Source organism: Lagopus leucura, unplaced genomic scaffold (genome assembly GCF_019238085.1).
Source record: "Lagopus leucura isolate 7727_CA_CO unplaced genomic scaffold, USGS_WTPT01 Super-Scaffold_73, whole genome shotgun sequence".
NCBI lineage: Eukaryota > Metazoa > Chordata > Aves > Galliformes > Phasianidae > Lagopus > Lagopus leucura.
Window position 1 is genome coordinate 22,957,923 of NW_024962252.1, and position 17,726 is coordinate 22,975,648.

The window sequence follows — 17,726 nt, forward strand, 5'->3', positions numbered from 1 at the left end:
AAAAAAGAAAAGCTAGTTAAGACTATTCAGTTTGGTTTCTTGTCGCAACAAAGGTGAAACATTATTAACTGTATAAAAGCAGAATGTCAAGTAAGCATTTGTTTAAATCACTATTGCAATCTCTGCAAACCAGAACTCTTGAGCAGTGGAAACACGTTCCAGTTTTACTCTCGGGTGCATCATATTTATGCATATATTGAGAAAGTGCCCTGGTATATTTCTGGCCCTGGAAGTATAAACCACGCTGCAGCTTAAATATCAGCATAGTCTTTGGTAGCCTTCTGACCTGACACTCTCTTGACTCCTTCCAGGTTATCCCCGCATGTTGTTTGGGAAGAACCCTGATTTAGAAAGTAGTTCACTGGTGTAGGTACTAGCTGATTGGTGGTAGATGTCTTCAGACCAGGTTGGATGGGGCCCTGGGCAGCTGGATCTAGTATTAAGTGCTGAGGTTGGTGGTGGCCCTGCGTGTAGCAGAGGGCTTAATGATCCTTGAGGTCCCTTCCAACCCAAGCCGTTCTATGATTCTATGAAGCAAATTCTAGGCACATTTGACCTACCAATATAGATGTGTTGAATATGTCCAGCTGCTCTAAGGTTTTTGAGTAATAGAACAGCCTGTTTTCTGCCTGCTTAAAAACCAGTATTTAAGTGCCATAGATGCATTTTTAGTTCTCTAGTAATTTATCAGGAATTGAGACCACTTAAAGCATTATATATTAAATGCGACTCCACAGAGAGCAGGCAGCTTTGTCTGAAAGTTTCTCAAAGGAAGAATAACATTAATTACGTTGCTTATAATTGTGGTTGAAACAATTTAGGCTTAGTGTTCACTTAGTAGTGCTTAGTGTTGCCTCAAATAGATTTTCACTTTTCTCCAGTCGGGATACTGAGGACTCTATGAGGAATTCTCTGTGAGGTGATTAGAGCTACTGATGGTAATCAATCAATCAATCAATCAATAATAATAAAAAAATTATCCCACTTGTCTTCTACACCTTGTTTTTGAGACTGTAAATTCAGTGTAGAATTCCACCTTAAGAAACATAGTAAACATAATTGTGGAAGCTAGAAAGATAAACAGATACAAGTTCCAACACTTTGTTTAGCTAATCTACATTTGATTAGTTTATATGTGTGTTTGTGCTTCAGCGTGTTACCAGCTTCAAATAAAACTGTTTCAATTACTCTTTCACTTACTTGCTCCATTCACCAGTTTCAGTGGGATTTGTGTTAGATGCAATATTGATGGAGTGGAAAATGAAGATAATTTATCAGCAACCCTGCTAAATATATAATGCAGTAGCAGGTTACATAAATGCACATTTAGCAAAGAAAGGAGTCAAAGTAGAACTTCAGATTATTAATGAATAAAACAAGTGCTGTTTCGATGATGCTGTTAGAGGGATAATTGTGATAACTACTATCACACTTACAGTTTGCAGTAATGCAGTTATGATTTTGCCACTTTAGCTTAGCAACAGAAGGCAAGAGAGTAATATTTGAATAAAGTTAAACAAATACTGGCAGAGACTTGGATAAATAAAGACAAACAAAGACTTGGAGCATATATAGTCTGTACTTATTTTTGAAATGTAACAGCTGCAAAAGGAATTATCTTTAGGAACAAGGAAATAGCTTCATTTTTTTGTGGATTAAGCTTAGTCTCCTTTCTTGTCTGGATAAAGTACATATTTTCCTCTGTGCTTGGAAGCTGCGTGTTGAGTATTTTATGCATCATCATATTCTTACATTATGTTTAACAGAAGTTAATTTTGTCATATTTCATTAACGTTTTCCTCCAGGTTATCGGCTTTTGTATTAAGATGTTTTTTTCAAGCTCGTCCATTCATAGATATAGACAAAGATGTACTCATGGATACAGCTAAATGGATTGTTGGACATCAGAAATCAAATGGAGAATTTCAGGAACCTGGCAAAGTTTTACACAGTGACCTTCAAGGAGGCACCAATAATCCAATCACCCTCACAGCATATGTCATGTCTTCTCTCCTTGGGTTCCAAGATAAAGAGGTATTGGAGTTCATAAATAGAATTTACAGATCCTGGAATACTTCATAAATTCTCATACTACCTGGCAAACACCTGGTAGCTTAAAGAAATAGAAGAACATCCTGAATAGAGACAAAATGTAACCTTATTCGGTAAAATTTCCTTGTATTTTGGCTTACTAATTAAGACAGTATGTGTTGTGAGGCCATCCATTTTTGCATACCTTTAAAAAAAAAAAAAAGGCAATTGCATTTAGCAAGAATATTGTCATGCCTTCAGTCCAGGAACGTAAAAAGGAATTTATAGGGATAACTATCCATAGAAGCATTCAGTCATTCAATCAATTTTCTTGAGATTACTAGCATTCATAAAAGACAGTGCAAGGTTAAAAGCTTTGCCTCTGAGGTTTGTGCCTGTTATTCTGAGATTTTCAGTACTTGTTGGTTGTTGTTTAAAGATAGTAGTTTCTACTTCTTTACAAGCTTCTTTTTACATTATAATAATATATATTCAGTGTATGATCTTCATTTTCAGCATGCTTATGTCATTAAGAGAGCTACAAACTTTCTGGAAGATAAATTAAAAGGCATTTCGGATAATTATACATTAGCAGTTGTGACATATGCTTTGTCGTGGGCGAAAAGTACAAAAGCAAAGGAAGCCTTGAGTATGCTGAATGAGAGAGCAGAACAACAAGGTATTGCACAACAGTCTTCTATGGTTGTACAAATGAATTTTTTTCAATTTTACATATATATATATATATACACACACACACACACATATATATGCATATAGAATTAGAGAAAAAGATAATCCTTCAAAATTAAAATATATTCACATCTTGCTAGATAAAATAGCTTAGGAACTTCAAATAAAGCTTTAATTCATAGCAAAGCTAAGACTTTCTGTTTTAATTTCTGCGTTCTTGATGGGAAAACCATGATGCTGTCAAAGAGCATGACTTGTTAGTTCTCTCATGTTGTGTGAACTTGTAAGGTTTGTCTAATTAGACAATTGAAGTTAATTATTTCAGAGTGGTTCTGATTGATCAGTACGATTCCAGGAGCAGGGTTGGAGGATGGTTAGTTGAAATAAGTATTGGAATGAAGAGATGAATGACATCCTGTGAGCTGATAAAAAAGTGTATTGCATTTTCTGTAGTGACCAATAATCTCATCATATTTAGCCTCTTCCATGTTCAATATGACTAAATTTTGTTTGCTATTTTGGATGAAGAGCAGACTATATCATAGTAATCAAAGAGATCAAAGTTTTTTGGTTGTTTTTTTTTGTTGTTGAAAATAATAACTATCCTCTTGAAAAAACTGAAGGATTTCATTAGACTGGAAACAGAGCCTCTTGAGTGTCCTCCTTTCGTGTTTTCTGAGTTAGGCTTTTCAGAAGGGAGAATTTGCACTTTCTTCAAGAACGAACCCGTTGGGCAGCTGTAATGCCTGAAGTTCTTTCTCTAGTGAGCATCCCAGCAATGAGATGGCTTTTCTACAAGGGCTCATTGACCTAAGCACTTCATATTGACAATAGAAGGGTCATATGAAGTTATGTATAAAGTTAATTGAATTTAATTGGAGTTGACTATCTGGACTCCAGCTTTATTTATAACTACATTCAAAAAGTGCTGAGTATGTACCTAAGATATTTACTGGGCGCACACCTAAACATTCACTTAATTTTAAAGAACATTGCTAGATCCCTTACGTAAGCATAAATTAAGTCTTAAATAAGACTTTTCTAGAAGTCCAAAGAACTTCAGTCTGTGGATCTGAGATTATTTTGGTTTATTTTTCAGGAGAATTTCGTTTCTGGATAACACCTGCTTCTGAAATTTCTGATTCCTGGCAGCCACGGTCCATTGATATTGAACTTGCAGCATATGCTCTGCTCTCACATTTTCATCAGGACAGGCTGGAGGAAGGGATACCTATTATGAAATGGCTAAGTCAGCAAAGAAATCATCTTGGAGGATTTTCATCTACACAGGTAATATCTCAAGAGGCTTTGTTGTACTTTCAGAATGAGAAATATCTTCCAAAAAAAAGCCCAAACATTTGTTTTTAAATAGTGATTGCTGAGTTTTATTTTGCTGTATCAGCCTTGGTTGGGTGCATGTTTGCATTCTTTGCAGGATTGGCATCTTAAACATACACTACCAATGTAATTAATGTTTAATAAAAAACAAAAGTAGGGAGTCCCTTAATTATTTAAAACACAAAAACCAAAAGATGCTAAGAAGATGCCCATGGAAAAGTACTTAATCAGATTTTCCAAGCAAGTATGATAAATATCTGTGCTTATGTGGCTTCCAAGGAGAGAAATGTCTTTCTGTTCTTTCCATATGTGGGCTCCTAAATTCCTGAAAGGCTGTTAGCTAAGATAAGAAAAGGTTTTGGAGGAACAACCTATCTTAGTGCCTCTGTTGGCAACGGAAATTTGATGGACCGTGAAATTTGGAAGATTTCATTATCTCCAGGAGGTTTCCATGTTATTGAAGCCACATCTTGTAAGCTGTGCTAGCATCCAGAAAACTTAAATATTACTCTGGATTGTGTTACTTTAAATTTTCTTTTAAATTAAGTACAAATGCTGGTCACAATAAAATGTCACATATCTCTGTACTGCTCAGTACCATTCTATACAGACTATTTTTCCTTATTTTCATATGTTGCTATTAATATGCGAGAAAATAGTTCTGTTAAGTAAAATGTAATTCTTGGGAACCGGCCTGGTTCTAGTACTTTCCTAACATGTTAACTGATGCTTGTTATTTGAAGAGACTAACTGAAATATAAATTGTTGAAAAAGCTTTTCTCCTTGCTCGTAGAGACAATTTTTACTTGAAAGTTTGAAATTGAAGTAGTGTATAATTTAATGCTGAGGGAGAAATTAAAAGATGAGTTTAATCCTTTTGTTTTTCTGTAATCTGAAGTATTTTCATTTCAAAATTACCCCACATATCTCTGTGGATGCCTTTTATTAATTTATGGAAATTATCTCCCACTTTTTTTAGTATCTAGGATCATTTTAAAACAAACACTTGGAGAGTTTTCTTGCATAAGCTTATCACGTTAGACACTTAATATAAGGGCTGCTCCAAAAGTAATGTCTCCTATTTTATTATGTTGGTCCATGACGTCAGAGGTAGATGTTGATGGTACGGCAGAAAAGGCTTTAAGGCCTTTTATATAGATTAGACATGTAAGTCTGATAGGTTGCTGTAATTTCATTCACTCCAATATGAAAATGTTTTGTAAGTTTGAACTTGGAAGACATATATTTTCAGCAGGAATCAACATATGAGTGTTCCAAGTAAAGACAGACTTGCTCAGATGTTCTGTCATTGTCTGCTGTAAAAGAGTAATCATTTGTAAGTATGAGATCAAGACATTCTTTTCGGCCAAATATTTGCCTCTACTGAAAAAGTCTTTCATTTCAAACTATTAGTTCTTATAGCCCATTAGTTGTATCTCTTCTGTCATACTGTGTTAAACACTGGAGTTAGGATTATAGCCATAGAGCTTCAATGTGCAAGCAACTGCTGATAATCATCCGATGTTTCTGGATTTTAAGAAATCAGAGAGGTAAATCATCTTGGGCAAGGATGTAGTATGGGAAGAAGAGATGATTCTAATAATTAAGGAGTGATTACAGACCTATAACTTTATTTCAGTCAACAAGGAATCCTGAAAAATTGCTTTGAAGTGCTAGATATTTAGTTCTGAGTAACTATAAAAATCTACAAAGTAGCAGAATCATTATTTTCTTCATCAGTTTTCTCCTCGCTGTCTGCATTGTTTGTCATTTTGACTGTTGTAAACACCAGCGTGTCAAGTCTTCCACATAGCTTGCACAAAACTTTCACCTGACTTTCCATTGTGTGTCATGGTTTCTAACATGGTTTCCCTGGTTTTGTGTCTCTTCTGCTCTGGGATCCTTCACATCAGTGGGATCCCAATGGACTTGTGGATGCAGGTGTATGAAGACCATAGTGTAATCAACAAAAGGGGCAGTACAGAGCCTGTAAGCTCTCACAGGTGTTATCTATACACAAGTAGTTCATTATGCAGAGTTCTTCTGTTTAACACAAAAACATTTATTTCTTTCAACAGGACACTGTAGTGGCTCTGCAAGCCTTGAGTCTATTTGCAGCTCTTACCAGTGCACACAAAACAGAAATGGATGTAACAGTTACTGCAACATCTTTGGAAATCCCAGAAATATTTTCAATTGACACTCAAAACCGTTTTCTGCTTCAAACCAAGGAGGTACTGTAGAAAGTGGGAAATACTTCTGTAAAGCCTGGTTCCTGAAAGTGATCTGAAAATACTGTTTTGGCTATCTGTCCTTCCAGATTCCCCCGGTGCAACCGATGACAGTTACAGTTTCAGCAGAGGGAAGAGGATTTGCTGTCTTTCAGGTATGAAACGTGGTTATTTTTTTTTAAGGATATGCTCTCTAAAAAGAAGGTGTATTGGAAGCTTTATAAAACATGTCAATAAGAACAACTTTCTGAAATATTTTAAACCAATGCCAAGGTACTTTACTGCTTGAAAAATGCTGTGAACCTAAGTTGTGTGGGCACTCGTATTTATGTGATTGTGTATGTTGGAGGGTCAGTTCCTTTAAATAATTTTGGAGGACTGACAGTTTTGGTGCACTTAATGGATCAGAGTCATATCAAAGTGACCCCATCCTTCTGCAGAATTGCAGAGTCAGTTTGCAAGACAAAGAGCTGCAATGGTACACTGACAGTCCCAAAGGTCACAGTTAAAAAAGTATATGGGCCAGGCATAGATAGCTCATCAGGCATCTATGATAAACTATGGAAGGCACAAATCGGTAGACAGCATGAGTACATTAGTAGCTATTAGAGCACTGGTGTTTTCTTCTATTGAAGGGTAATATAATAATAGCAGAAAAGCTAATGCAAAGAAAAATAGAAGAAAACATTTAAAAAAGTATTGTGGCCAGGTTTTCCAGCAATTTTTATGCTGTTCTAAAATAGCATAGAAGACAGAATCAAACAGTCTTGCATACTTCCAACATTATTTGCTTAGTATCAACCAGACTGAGGACGTGACAAAGAGTGGACGGAAAATCTAATGATCCTCTTTCTGCCAATTCTGCAGGAAGCTGTTTCAGTGGTTTAACTTCAAATATGTTTATATTTTAAAAAATAAGCTGGGGTCAGCACATATTGTACTTTAAATTAGCAAAATGTAAGCAGTCTTTTTATGCATTTCAGCTCCTTGCTCTTTCTACATATTAAAAATTAAATTCCAATGAAATTATGCTTTCAAAAATTTCCCTATCCTAATAAGAAATAGTGTATGAGAAGAAGACAGTATTGGGCCTGACTTTATATGACCACTACTGGATCTCCTTTTCCCACTGTCTGATCTGTAGTGGTCCACATGGGTGAAAGAGAAGACCTTTGATAAACTATGAATAATACAGAAATATTAGTCTCTGTTAAGCAGGAATACTTATATACTATAAAAGTATATAGATTAACTCACAGTTGTAGAGTCTATCACAAAACTGGGTAGAGTTCTTACTGGACTCTTGATATTCATACTTGGGAAAACCAAATGTAGGCCACCTTTAAGAGTCTCAAAGTTTCGGTCAGTTTCCATCTCTAGTTCATTCCAATCCACCAAAAGCATGCTGACAATATTTAACATATTGTTAAATACGCTTTTGGATAAAATACCTTCATAAAGAAACCTTAATGACTGCCTATCAGAGATGAACAGCATCTCCTGGTGCAAATACTGCTCATCCAGCACCATTCTGCAAAGCCCACTGTGCTAGAAATCAGTACTCATGTTCATTAATCCCCAGAAGTGCAAATGATGTTTTCAGCAGAGTTATCAGGATAACACGTAGTTAACCCTGTGCTTAGAAGGCTCCTTAGGGAAGTATTGTACCATGGTTTAAGCTTCTGACTTCTTGTATGAGCAAACATGGTTCCAGATGCCTGGTATTCAGGAACCAGCATCAGGTTACCTACTTCATCGAGGCCACTGTGCTGTTGCCTTTTTTTCCTTGGAGCTTTGAGTCTGAAATTCAAAATATACTTAGCATGCTGGAGTAGTTTCTCCAATAACTTTTCTTAGTTAGGACCAGTTCTTTCCTTCTGCTTCCTTTGGCAGGTCTGGTATTCCAGAACAAAGTGCATTAATGCCATTTGAATTAGATTTCTCTTTTTCCCAGGCACAAACTAGATCTGGGTCTCATTTAATAAATCAGATAGCATATGACATTGCGATCACATTTCTTCAGCTGGGTTTCATTGTCTCTGGTCTGCCAAACTACAGTGGTGAGATTCAATATTATGGGATTTGATTTTCTGGCCAAATGTAGCATGTCAAAACAGTAATTCATTTAAATATCACGAAAGACAAGATTCAGTCCATTAATGGAAAAGGCTGCTTTCCCAATAAAATGGATTCTTAGGGGGAAAAAAAGTGCTTTTTGGTGAAACCTTGCTGTCTGTGTGTATGGGTTGGCAGTGCCTTCACTCTTGACCCTGCAGGATCCTATAAGAATAGATCTTTCAAATATCACAGAATCACAGAATGGTCAGGGTTGGAAGGGACCTCAAGGATCATGAATCTCCAACCCCCCTGCCACATGCAGGGCCACCAACCTCCCCATTTAATACTAGACCAGGCTGCCCAGGGCCCCATCCAACCTGGTCTTCAACAACTCCAGGGACAGGGCGTCCACAACCTCTCTGGGTAGCCTGTTCCAGCACCTCACCACTCTCATAGTAAAAACTTCTCCCTGACACAACCTAAATTTTTTCTGTGTCAACTTAAAACCATTTCCCCTTGTCCTGCAGTTATCTACCCTTTCAAAGAGTTGACTCCCCTCCTGTTTGTAGGCTCCGTTTAGGTACTGAAATGCTGCAATGAGGTCACCCCGCAGCCTTCTTTTCTCCAGGCTGAACAAGCCCAGGTCCCTTAGCCTGTCTTTGTAGGGGAGGTGTTCCAGTCCCCTGATCATCTATGTGGCTCTCCTCTGGACCCTCTCCAACAGCTCCCTGTCTTTTTTGTACTGGGGGCTCCACACCTGGAATTCCAGATGGGGCCTCACAAGAGCAGAGTAGAGGGGGACAAATCACCTCTCTGTCCCTGCTGGCTGCCCCTCTTGTGATGGAGCCCAGGATACCATTTGCCTTCTGAGCTGCAACAGTGTAACTGCAAAAGCAGACACTTGTGATCCTGCAGTCAAAAGAATCTCCTTTCTTTTTGTCTAAATACAGTATAGATGTCCTAAGACACCTACTCTGCAGGGGAGATGATTGTAGGGCTAGAGTATACATGAAAGTGTTCCATAGAGAAAGGAGTTGACAAAGTGATCTTCACTAAGAGGTCTGCTGAAAGTCTTGAAAGTAGTCTCTTCACTACTGTGAACCACTGTGGGCCGAGCTTGGCATATGCCTCAAAAACATGGCATGTCCCATGCCCTCTGGGATGACACTGAAATTCAGGACTAGCCACAATGGCAGAGCTGGCAGGCTTAAGGAAGATAGATATGGGCAAAGTGAGCAAGATCTCCTTATCTACTGGCTGAACAGAAAACACTCTGGAGAGGACCTTACCTTACCTGGCAGGAACTATTAGCAAGCATTGTTCTCCTTTCTTCTCTTTTTTGTACTCTTTTAGAAAGAAACTGGACTTACGTGTATGGTGGCTAAGCCAGCAGTTCTCATACGGCAGAGGAGGACATAAGTTTTATTTCTGGTAGAGGAAGGGAATTACTCATTACTCTCATTACTGAGAAGCACTGACTGTTTCTTCCATTCACTGTATTTTTACTAGTCTTAGGCAAAGGATTAAGAGTAATTGAGTGTGAGAGTACCAAAAAAGATATGCAATGAACTATTCGGTCAAAAAGGGATAGTATAATAATTTGAGACAATTTCATTGAATTCATGCTCTCAGTAAAGCACGTTGATGCTGCTATTTGAAGAACAAAAAGGAAAGGGAAAGGACATTCATTAAGGTAATACAAACAATTCAGATTTTTTGAAGTCTAATGCTGTTCGTTGGATCACGCGCTATTTACAAGCACCTCTTTCAAGCAGATTAGCTTTTAAACTTTGTTTCTTGTGCCTCTCACCAGAACTGGTTGCAAGTATGAGTGGATCAGTTCAGCCTTTAGCTTTGTCAGCCCTTTTTAAAAATGGTTAAGATGAAATGCAGTTGCTTGTTTTGTTGACTTAATGCTGGTTGCTGGATAAGAGCCTTCTATTCCCAAACTAACAGCATATAAAGAAGGAGGCTTTAATTAAGCTTTGTTGTGAAAAACATTTTCCCTTCATTGTCGTGAGAAGTCAGGAAAAGAAAGTTGAAATGTTACAGCAGTAACTTACTCCATGAAAAAGCAGGCTGATTGACCTGTTCAGTATGTTGTTTCAGACATCCTGCTTTGGCAGTAAATTCCCGTTCATTAACTTTTCATGGCGAAAGTTAAAACAGCTTTGTTTCTGTGATGACAGATCATACTGGCGCTGCCAGCTTGTCTTACCAAATTTTCTGCATGCCATTAACTGGCAAGCTTCTAGGCTGGCTTTATCCTTAGTACTGCCTTCTTTGCAAAATGGTTGTGTAGCTAAAGAGATGGTGCTGTTGCACCTCTGTTCTGAGTTCTCGTACAGTGTTGTCTCTATGCTCACATAGCATGATAAATTGAGAAATGCTGGGCAGGGTGACAGGAATTATATATGTGCATATTGAAAGAGCATAACTTTCATATTAAGGAGAGATGTAGCAATAAAAGCAAAAATGAGGAATTAAAACCTCATCAATTTGCACTGACTTGTTGTCCTGTAACTTGGACAACCCTCATCATACCTTTAAATTTGGACTGATGGTTTTTTTGTTGCCAGAAACTGTTCTAAAGGGACTATAATTTTCCAGAAGCCCTCTTCATTCCATTTTCTTTATCTAAGCTAAGTTCATAACAGGGTCTTGCAAGGAGAATTATTTGAGTCACTCTTATTATTTTTGTTTTTTGTACAAAAAAAAAACACTTTTCCCCATGCCCTGCCATTTGTTTTATCTTGATGACTTGGGGTATAGATGGTGATTATTAATTTGTATATGAAAACTGTGAACAATTGTTGTTGAAAATTGCAATTCTGTCAATTCTGTCAAATTAACTATTTAATTATTCTCTGTCGTCTTTTTTTTTTTTTTTTTTTAAATGTGTAACATTCTATCATAGCTGATAACATTGAAAGTGTTCTGTCGGTTCCTCAGTTTCAACTTCATGCTTTGGCTGTTGGCATTGTTAATTTTATAGAATGTTGAGATAATCAGCTATCCCTCAATTATTCACACCTCCTTTAAGGGCTTCTGATTTTGCCAGTCTTCCAGTATTGTTTCAAGCATCTTACACATATCTACACTAAAAGAACTGGAATTTCTTTAAATTGTGCTTAATAGATAAGCCTACTTTTTATTAAAGTTACTGTCCTCTGTTGGATATCCTGTCATTCTTACTTGGCTCACTTATCAGAGTTTGGCAGCTGCTGAGTAGAAAGGGTGAGAACTCTGTCCTTAAGGTAGATTGAGGACTGTAGCTTTGTCTTTGCAGAGATGAAACTACTTAGTGCTTAAAGACTGTATTGTTTTGAGGGTGGAGTAATACGCTGTTCCTCACCTGGTTTGAGTGCATGAATGCTGTGACATGAAGACTGAAGACAAATTCTATGCACATGCTGTGTATTTGCCTTTGCTCGTTCATTTCCAGCCTTTTTAGCCCAGTGGGTGTCAGTCTCTGAAGCTTGCCTTCATTCATCCCATTTCATACTGTCGGGAAGTAAGAGCAAACATTATAAACCAGCAGAGAGCAACTAGGAAGGAAGTTACCTAGAGTTTCCTTGTGTTTGCCTTATAATTGAATAGGATGGGCTGCATTAAAAATTGTTCAGAAAACATCTTTCAGAAACTTCCTAGGAATGTCACATTTACAAATGTCAGGTACAAGTTCATGTATCCTGTCTCATGTGATCATGCCTCTGCAGTTCTACAGCTGCTGTTCTAAAAATGTAGATTTGCTTTATATGTGTCCTCTAATGTCTCTATTTGCAATCTACAGCTCAATGTTATTTACAACACAAAACACACTGATCAAAGTCTCAGATCTGTCCAAAAACAAAAAGCTTTTGACTTGAATGTTGATGTAAAGGATGATAAAGATGATATGAACCATTTGACCTTGAATGTGTGCACAAGGTAGGTAATTCTGTTGGAGCATGTCATGTTACTTAAAATGAGGTGAATTTTTCTTTTGTTTGTATGAACTTACTAGTGTATGGGAAATAAAAATGCAGTTAAGGAGAGAGTAAAAGAATTACTTCACTGAAATGACAAAGTTAAACTAAGAAACAATTCATAAGTCAGTAAATACAGTGAGAGTTTGATGGGTCTGAATAGATCCTTCGTGCAGAATAATCTGTGGTCTGATCTTACATGCTTTTTTAGTGTCATGCACAAACATCATGCTTCCCTAAATGTCAGAGTTATATGGAGGAGTTTGTGTGAAATACAAGTAAAGGCTTGAAAGCTTCTTTGGTGCAAATACTTCTTAGGTATATGGAAAACCATGGATAGACTTGAACGCTGAACCTATATCTTCCACATTCTAGTACCAGGCTATGAGAATTGTGCTGTAACTTTCATCTTTTGTGAACAGACTGCTTTGCTTTTGATATAGAAGTAGACACTTCCTTTTTGTAAAAGGAGAAACAAGTCTCTGAAGTGCTGAAAACATAATGAAATAGAAGTACTCATTTTTTATGCATCTCTGTTAATAAACTTTATAATGATAATGATAAGTTCAACTGGATTTTTTGTCTTTGCAAGTATTTTTTGTGGTCTTTCATTTACCCATGTACTGTATTTTTGTGATTCTAGTATTACAGTATAATGTAAGCAATATTGTAGAGGTTATGAGGTTAAGAGGTTATGAGTTTTGTGTTCAAGCTAATTTTATTCTTTCTCCTAAATAAGGGAGGGTGGTAGAGGTGGGAACACCTGTGATTATGTTTCTTGCTCAGTAAACATACAGTAAGAACTGAACAGAGATTGCTGAAGTATCATCTCAAGACACATCTCAAGACAAAACATCTGTATAGATATTACATTGGTAGCAAGTGATAGAGCTGAGAACATACTGCAAATTTCTAGGTCATTAAACAGGTTATTTCTTTAACTGCTTTGTTGTCTCATCTCTGTTTGCTTTGAAATTGTCTACATGTGTATCTAAACCAAACATATGAAACTGTTCTTATGCAGTTTCCTTAGTAGTCCTGTCTTATGTCCTATTAAAGAGCACTGAGTATTTCACAAAAATCCTTCGGTGTCTTGCTTTATATATGGATTTAGATTTTTTTGTGTTCTTTACTTATTATCTTCTAGCATTTTGACATAAGAGCTCTCTTTGTATTAAAGGATCTCATCTCATCTGCTCTTTGTCAGTACTACTTCTTGAAATCCTGTTTACTTCTTGGGATATTATAATGAGTTCCTTGTAGATGTGGTATTTGCAAAGTACTATCTGATCCACCATGTTCAGTCTTGCTTTTCTTTCCTTTATATCCTCTTTTTATTATTTATTTGAACTGTGAACTCATTATGGCTAGAATATTTTTGTGGTCTGCTCAGGCTAGCTGTGACTGAAGATGAGGCCTCTAGGTGACACCATCATACAAATTATCAGCTATAGTGAATATGATGTCAGTATGGAGATATCCAGGAGACACAAAGCCAGATCCTGTTTTCATGTGTTTCCGGTAAGCAATTCAGTGATGCAGATAGTGAGCAGGGACTCTAGAATACACAAGAACTCTTGAAACAGTGAGCTTTTTCTCATTTAAAGTTTTCTGTGAAGTGTCAGCAGCTTTTTTAAGTCTAGCACCAACTTCTGACACGTTAAGGGCTTACATAATGGCTCTAGGATAAACTTTGGCTGAGCATTCTGAATTTCTAGCTCAGTGATTTGACTCAGGAATATAGACGGGAAGGGATTCATCTCTCTGGGAAGGCTCTAGGCTGATGTCTTAATTGCAAAGTGTTCAAAGGATATGGGAACATATCCTTTACGTTACAATGATGTAAAATTATTTCAAGAAAATACTTGAAATGTTAAGACTCATCAGCTCTATCATGAAAAGTGGAACAGAATATTTTCTGTTTTTATTATTTAAATTGAGACTTGATCTCTGGTTGCCTGTCATTGATTCTCTTGCCATCTTCTTCCCTCCCAAGTTCATGCATTGTACAGAGTATACGTATTACTTATATTAATTCCTGAATTAGTTTACAGCTAGTCCATTTACTGTCTTTACAATGTGACATGGCTTTTTGGTAGCAAGCCAAAGCAGGTAAATACAAACACTGCTGAAATCTCAACCGATTGACCTATCTGTTGGTATGCAGAGTCAGGTAACGGAGGCCAGCTTGACTGTGATTTTCTCACTCTAACCTGCAGACTATTCTACCTCGTCTAAACCAGCTTTATAGTGATTGGCTATGGTCATCTCAATTGAGTGTCAATTCTGACCCTGGATCAGATGATGTCTCATTTGTGGTTAGAGGAACTTGCTCTCTGTCTGGGAGGCACATATGCAGGGTTGCTGTTTTCTTCTCCAGTTGGTCTTATCATCTGCACGCTATTTTCAGACACGCAATGCTGATCATTGATGGTTCTACTCACTATTCTTTCTGCTTTTTACTACACTAACTGGTGTTCTTTTCTCCTCTTTTCACCTTTCATAACAAAATAATCTCAGTTCTTCTGAGTTACAAGTTTCAAGTAGTTTTTAATTTCTCTCACTGGTCATTCTCTTTTCATGGTATTTTTTTTCTTTAATAATACCATTGAGTTCAAGAGGTAATACTGTGAGCCACCCTCAAAGCTGTGTCTCTTTTTTAGAGAGCTAGAACTAGAGAGCTTCATAACTTCTAGGGTGTATCTTACTTGGCAATAACAGACTGGTTATTTACTTGTTGGTATTTTGGTGGCACTCCAAGATACCTTAACAGGCTGGGTATTTTTCTCTCCTCTCATTGGTAATTAAGCAGAAATAATTACATGCAGCTCCAATTCAGTTATTTGTTTTCAATAGCAGCTACTTTGGTGCAACCCATCATCCAACAGATGGTTTCATTTGTTTCTAATCTCATGAGCCAATTGAAGTCAGCAGTCATACTTTATTTCTTTCACAGTCATATCTGTGTTCAATCAGCCATGCTGCCAGGCTTAACGGCATTAGTTTGAATGCAAGTCTTCCCTTTTTTTAAACCATTCAAATCTACAAAGAAATAGTTTTCTTCAGTTACTTTCAACTAATGTCAAGCCTTCAAAATGAGAGTTGGAGATGCTTTTATTCTAGTATAGCAAAAGTCATTTACATGCCAAGGGAGGAGGGGGAATTCTTCTACCACCTACTTAATTTGAAAAAAGTACAATCTTTTGCAGGTCACTTTAGTCTCATTCCTTACACAGGGCACCGTAAATATATTTTGATAGTTTCGCTGTGCACCATGGTATATAAACAAGGCCTGCTCACTAGAGCAATGCTTTTAAGTTCAGGTTGGAAGAAAATATAATAAAAAGAATTGCTTAGGAAAAATGAAGGAACTCAACTTATTAAATTTTATTTTTCCAAAACTGAATGAATAACATGGATTTGCATTCTAAATCTCAATCTTTGAGAAACAATGTGATTATGATTTTATTAATGGAGCCACCAATCTATATCAAGGACCTATAAAAAAATCCTTTATTTCACCCTCCAAAAATGAATAAAAGCAAGACAATGCATCTGTAAGTGGAAGCATGAATGTTTCAGTTCGAGAGTTCCTAAGTGGTTTCTTAATTACCTCCTTTGATACATGTGTTTAATTGCAATAGTTCCTTCATATTTGTGATAAATTTACACTTTAAGATGCCAGTGAAAAGATCCTAGTGGTGGCAGCATAGTCTCTCATGATTTATATACTGTAGTTTTGTCAGTGCTAAACCTTATTTTTCATATGTGGTTGAAACTAGGCAGAAACATAGAAAAAAAACACGGTTATGTCTTTACTGTTAGAAATTTTCCTGTTGGCATTTCGTTCCATTTGTTTCTTAGTATTCTTGAGTATTATTTCTTCTGTACTTGAGATAAAATGATTGAAGTGTTTATTTAGAGAATTTACTGTTATGTTTCTACTAAAAGTTTCTTGTTCATATTTTGTAAAGGTACTTGGGGTCTGATACATCTCCCAGTAGTGGTATGGTCCTCATGGAGGTTGGCTTACTCAGTGGTTTCTCTGTGTCACCAGATTTCATTCCATTAGACAATACAGTTAAGAAGATGGAAAAGGAAAATGGAAAAGTCAACCTATACTTAGACACTGTAAGTTGCAAATAACAGAGGAATGCTTTTAGAATGATCCTAAGCTTGACTCGACTTAAATTCAAAAAGACCATATGACTGTATTTTTCAACAGCAGCTGTTTGCATTGAATGAATTGTTCCAATTTTTAAAAGGAGATTGATGGGATAGATACAACTCCATTTGTAAGGGGTTTCTAGACTGCGCCTCTTGCAAAATGATAAAAGCAGACTTTTTAACAGGTCTGTATTTTGGCCAAAATAAGTTTAATGAGCAGTTTTACATACATCTTGATTCCAAGCCTTATAAATAAAGTGGACTTCCAGTGAGCTAGAAGTCCTTATTTTCTCCATGAATCACCATCATCATGGTTCTCAGGATGTTTTTCTTCTGTTTTTCTAGCTAAATGCAACACAGTTTTGTATGGATATTCCGACTGTAAGAGACTTCAAAGTGGCAAATATTCAAGATGCTTCTGTGAGTGTAGTGGATTACTATGAACCCAGTAAGTGTCATTCATTCCAAATGGATCCTGGTTGTTCAGAAGCTAAAAAGGAAGTTTCTTTCATGGGAACAGGACAAATTTCAGTGAAGAAAAAGCAAAATTTACTGAAATTTACATTTTTTTCATCAAACTGCTACTTATTTTCTAACAAATAGCTGTGTTTTCTTGTATACATTTTTGCTGTCCTAATAGATTGGTTTGTCAGAAGGTGCAAATTGTTATAACTTGTCAGCTGGTATAAATTGTTTTCAGAATGGCCCAATGTATTCTCCAAAAGGAACTTCACTGTGGTTCACTTACCAAGCTAATGATTGTCTTTCAAATAGTTTTTCCATCTGTTTCTTGTTTAATCAAAGAGTCCTACACTGCAGAAAAAGCCAGTGTTTTGATTTGTATAGTTATGTAAAAAAGATGTACATGGGAAAAACAGTTTCAAAGGGATTTTTTATTTATTTTTATTTTTAATAGAGTGTGTTTTAGAGAAAAGCAAGAATGTACAAACCTCTTGACCAAAGTGGAAAGGAAAGAAAGATTACAGGCTGTTGAAGATCTTAGGTTTTCTTTATAGTAGACAGCTGGAATATTTTAAGGATTTGGACCTGGTTTGAGATAAGGCATAAAAAAGCTGTATTGACAGTCTTCTTCATTTTGATTTGTTTTAGCGTAAGACAAAAGACAACTCTATAAAGTGTACTTCTTCAGATGGATAAAAATCACATTTATTCTACTTAGGCTGAGAAGTTTACTCAACTGTAGAAGTTTAAGTTAAAGTAGAGAAGCAACAAATGTATC

General features: G+C 36.6%; 1 protein-coding gene across 1 annotated transcript in view; it reads left to right on the forward strand.

Annotated features, from left to right (window-relative positions):
- CD109 (CD109 molecule) overlaps positions 1–17,726 on the forward strand; it is an 82,740-nt gene that overhangs the window by 55,871 nt on the left and 9,143 nt on the right. The window contains exons 25-32 of the mRNA XM_042892536.1: positions 1,806–2,034; positions 2,548–2,710; positions 3,824–4,014; positions 6,141–6,296; positions 6,383–6,448; positions 12,145–12,281; positions 16,294–16,450; positions 16,832–16,934. Of these exons, the coding sequence (XP_042748470.1) occupies positions 1,806–2,034; positions 2,548–2,710; positions 3,824–4,014; positions 6,141–6,296; positions 6,383–6,448; positions 12,145–12,281; positions 16,294–16,450; positions 16,832–16,934 (1,202 nt within the window). The remainder of the gene's footprint in view (positions 1–1,805; positions 2,035–2,547; positions 2,711–3,823; positions 4,015–6,140; positions 6,297–6,382; positions 6,449–12,144; positions 12,282–16,293; positions 16,451–16,831; positions 16,935–17,726) is intronic.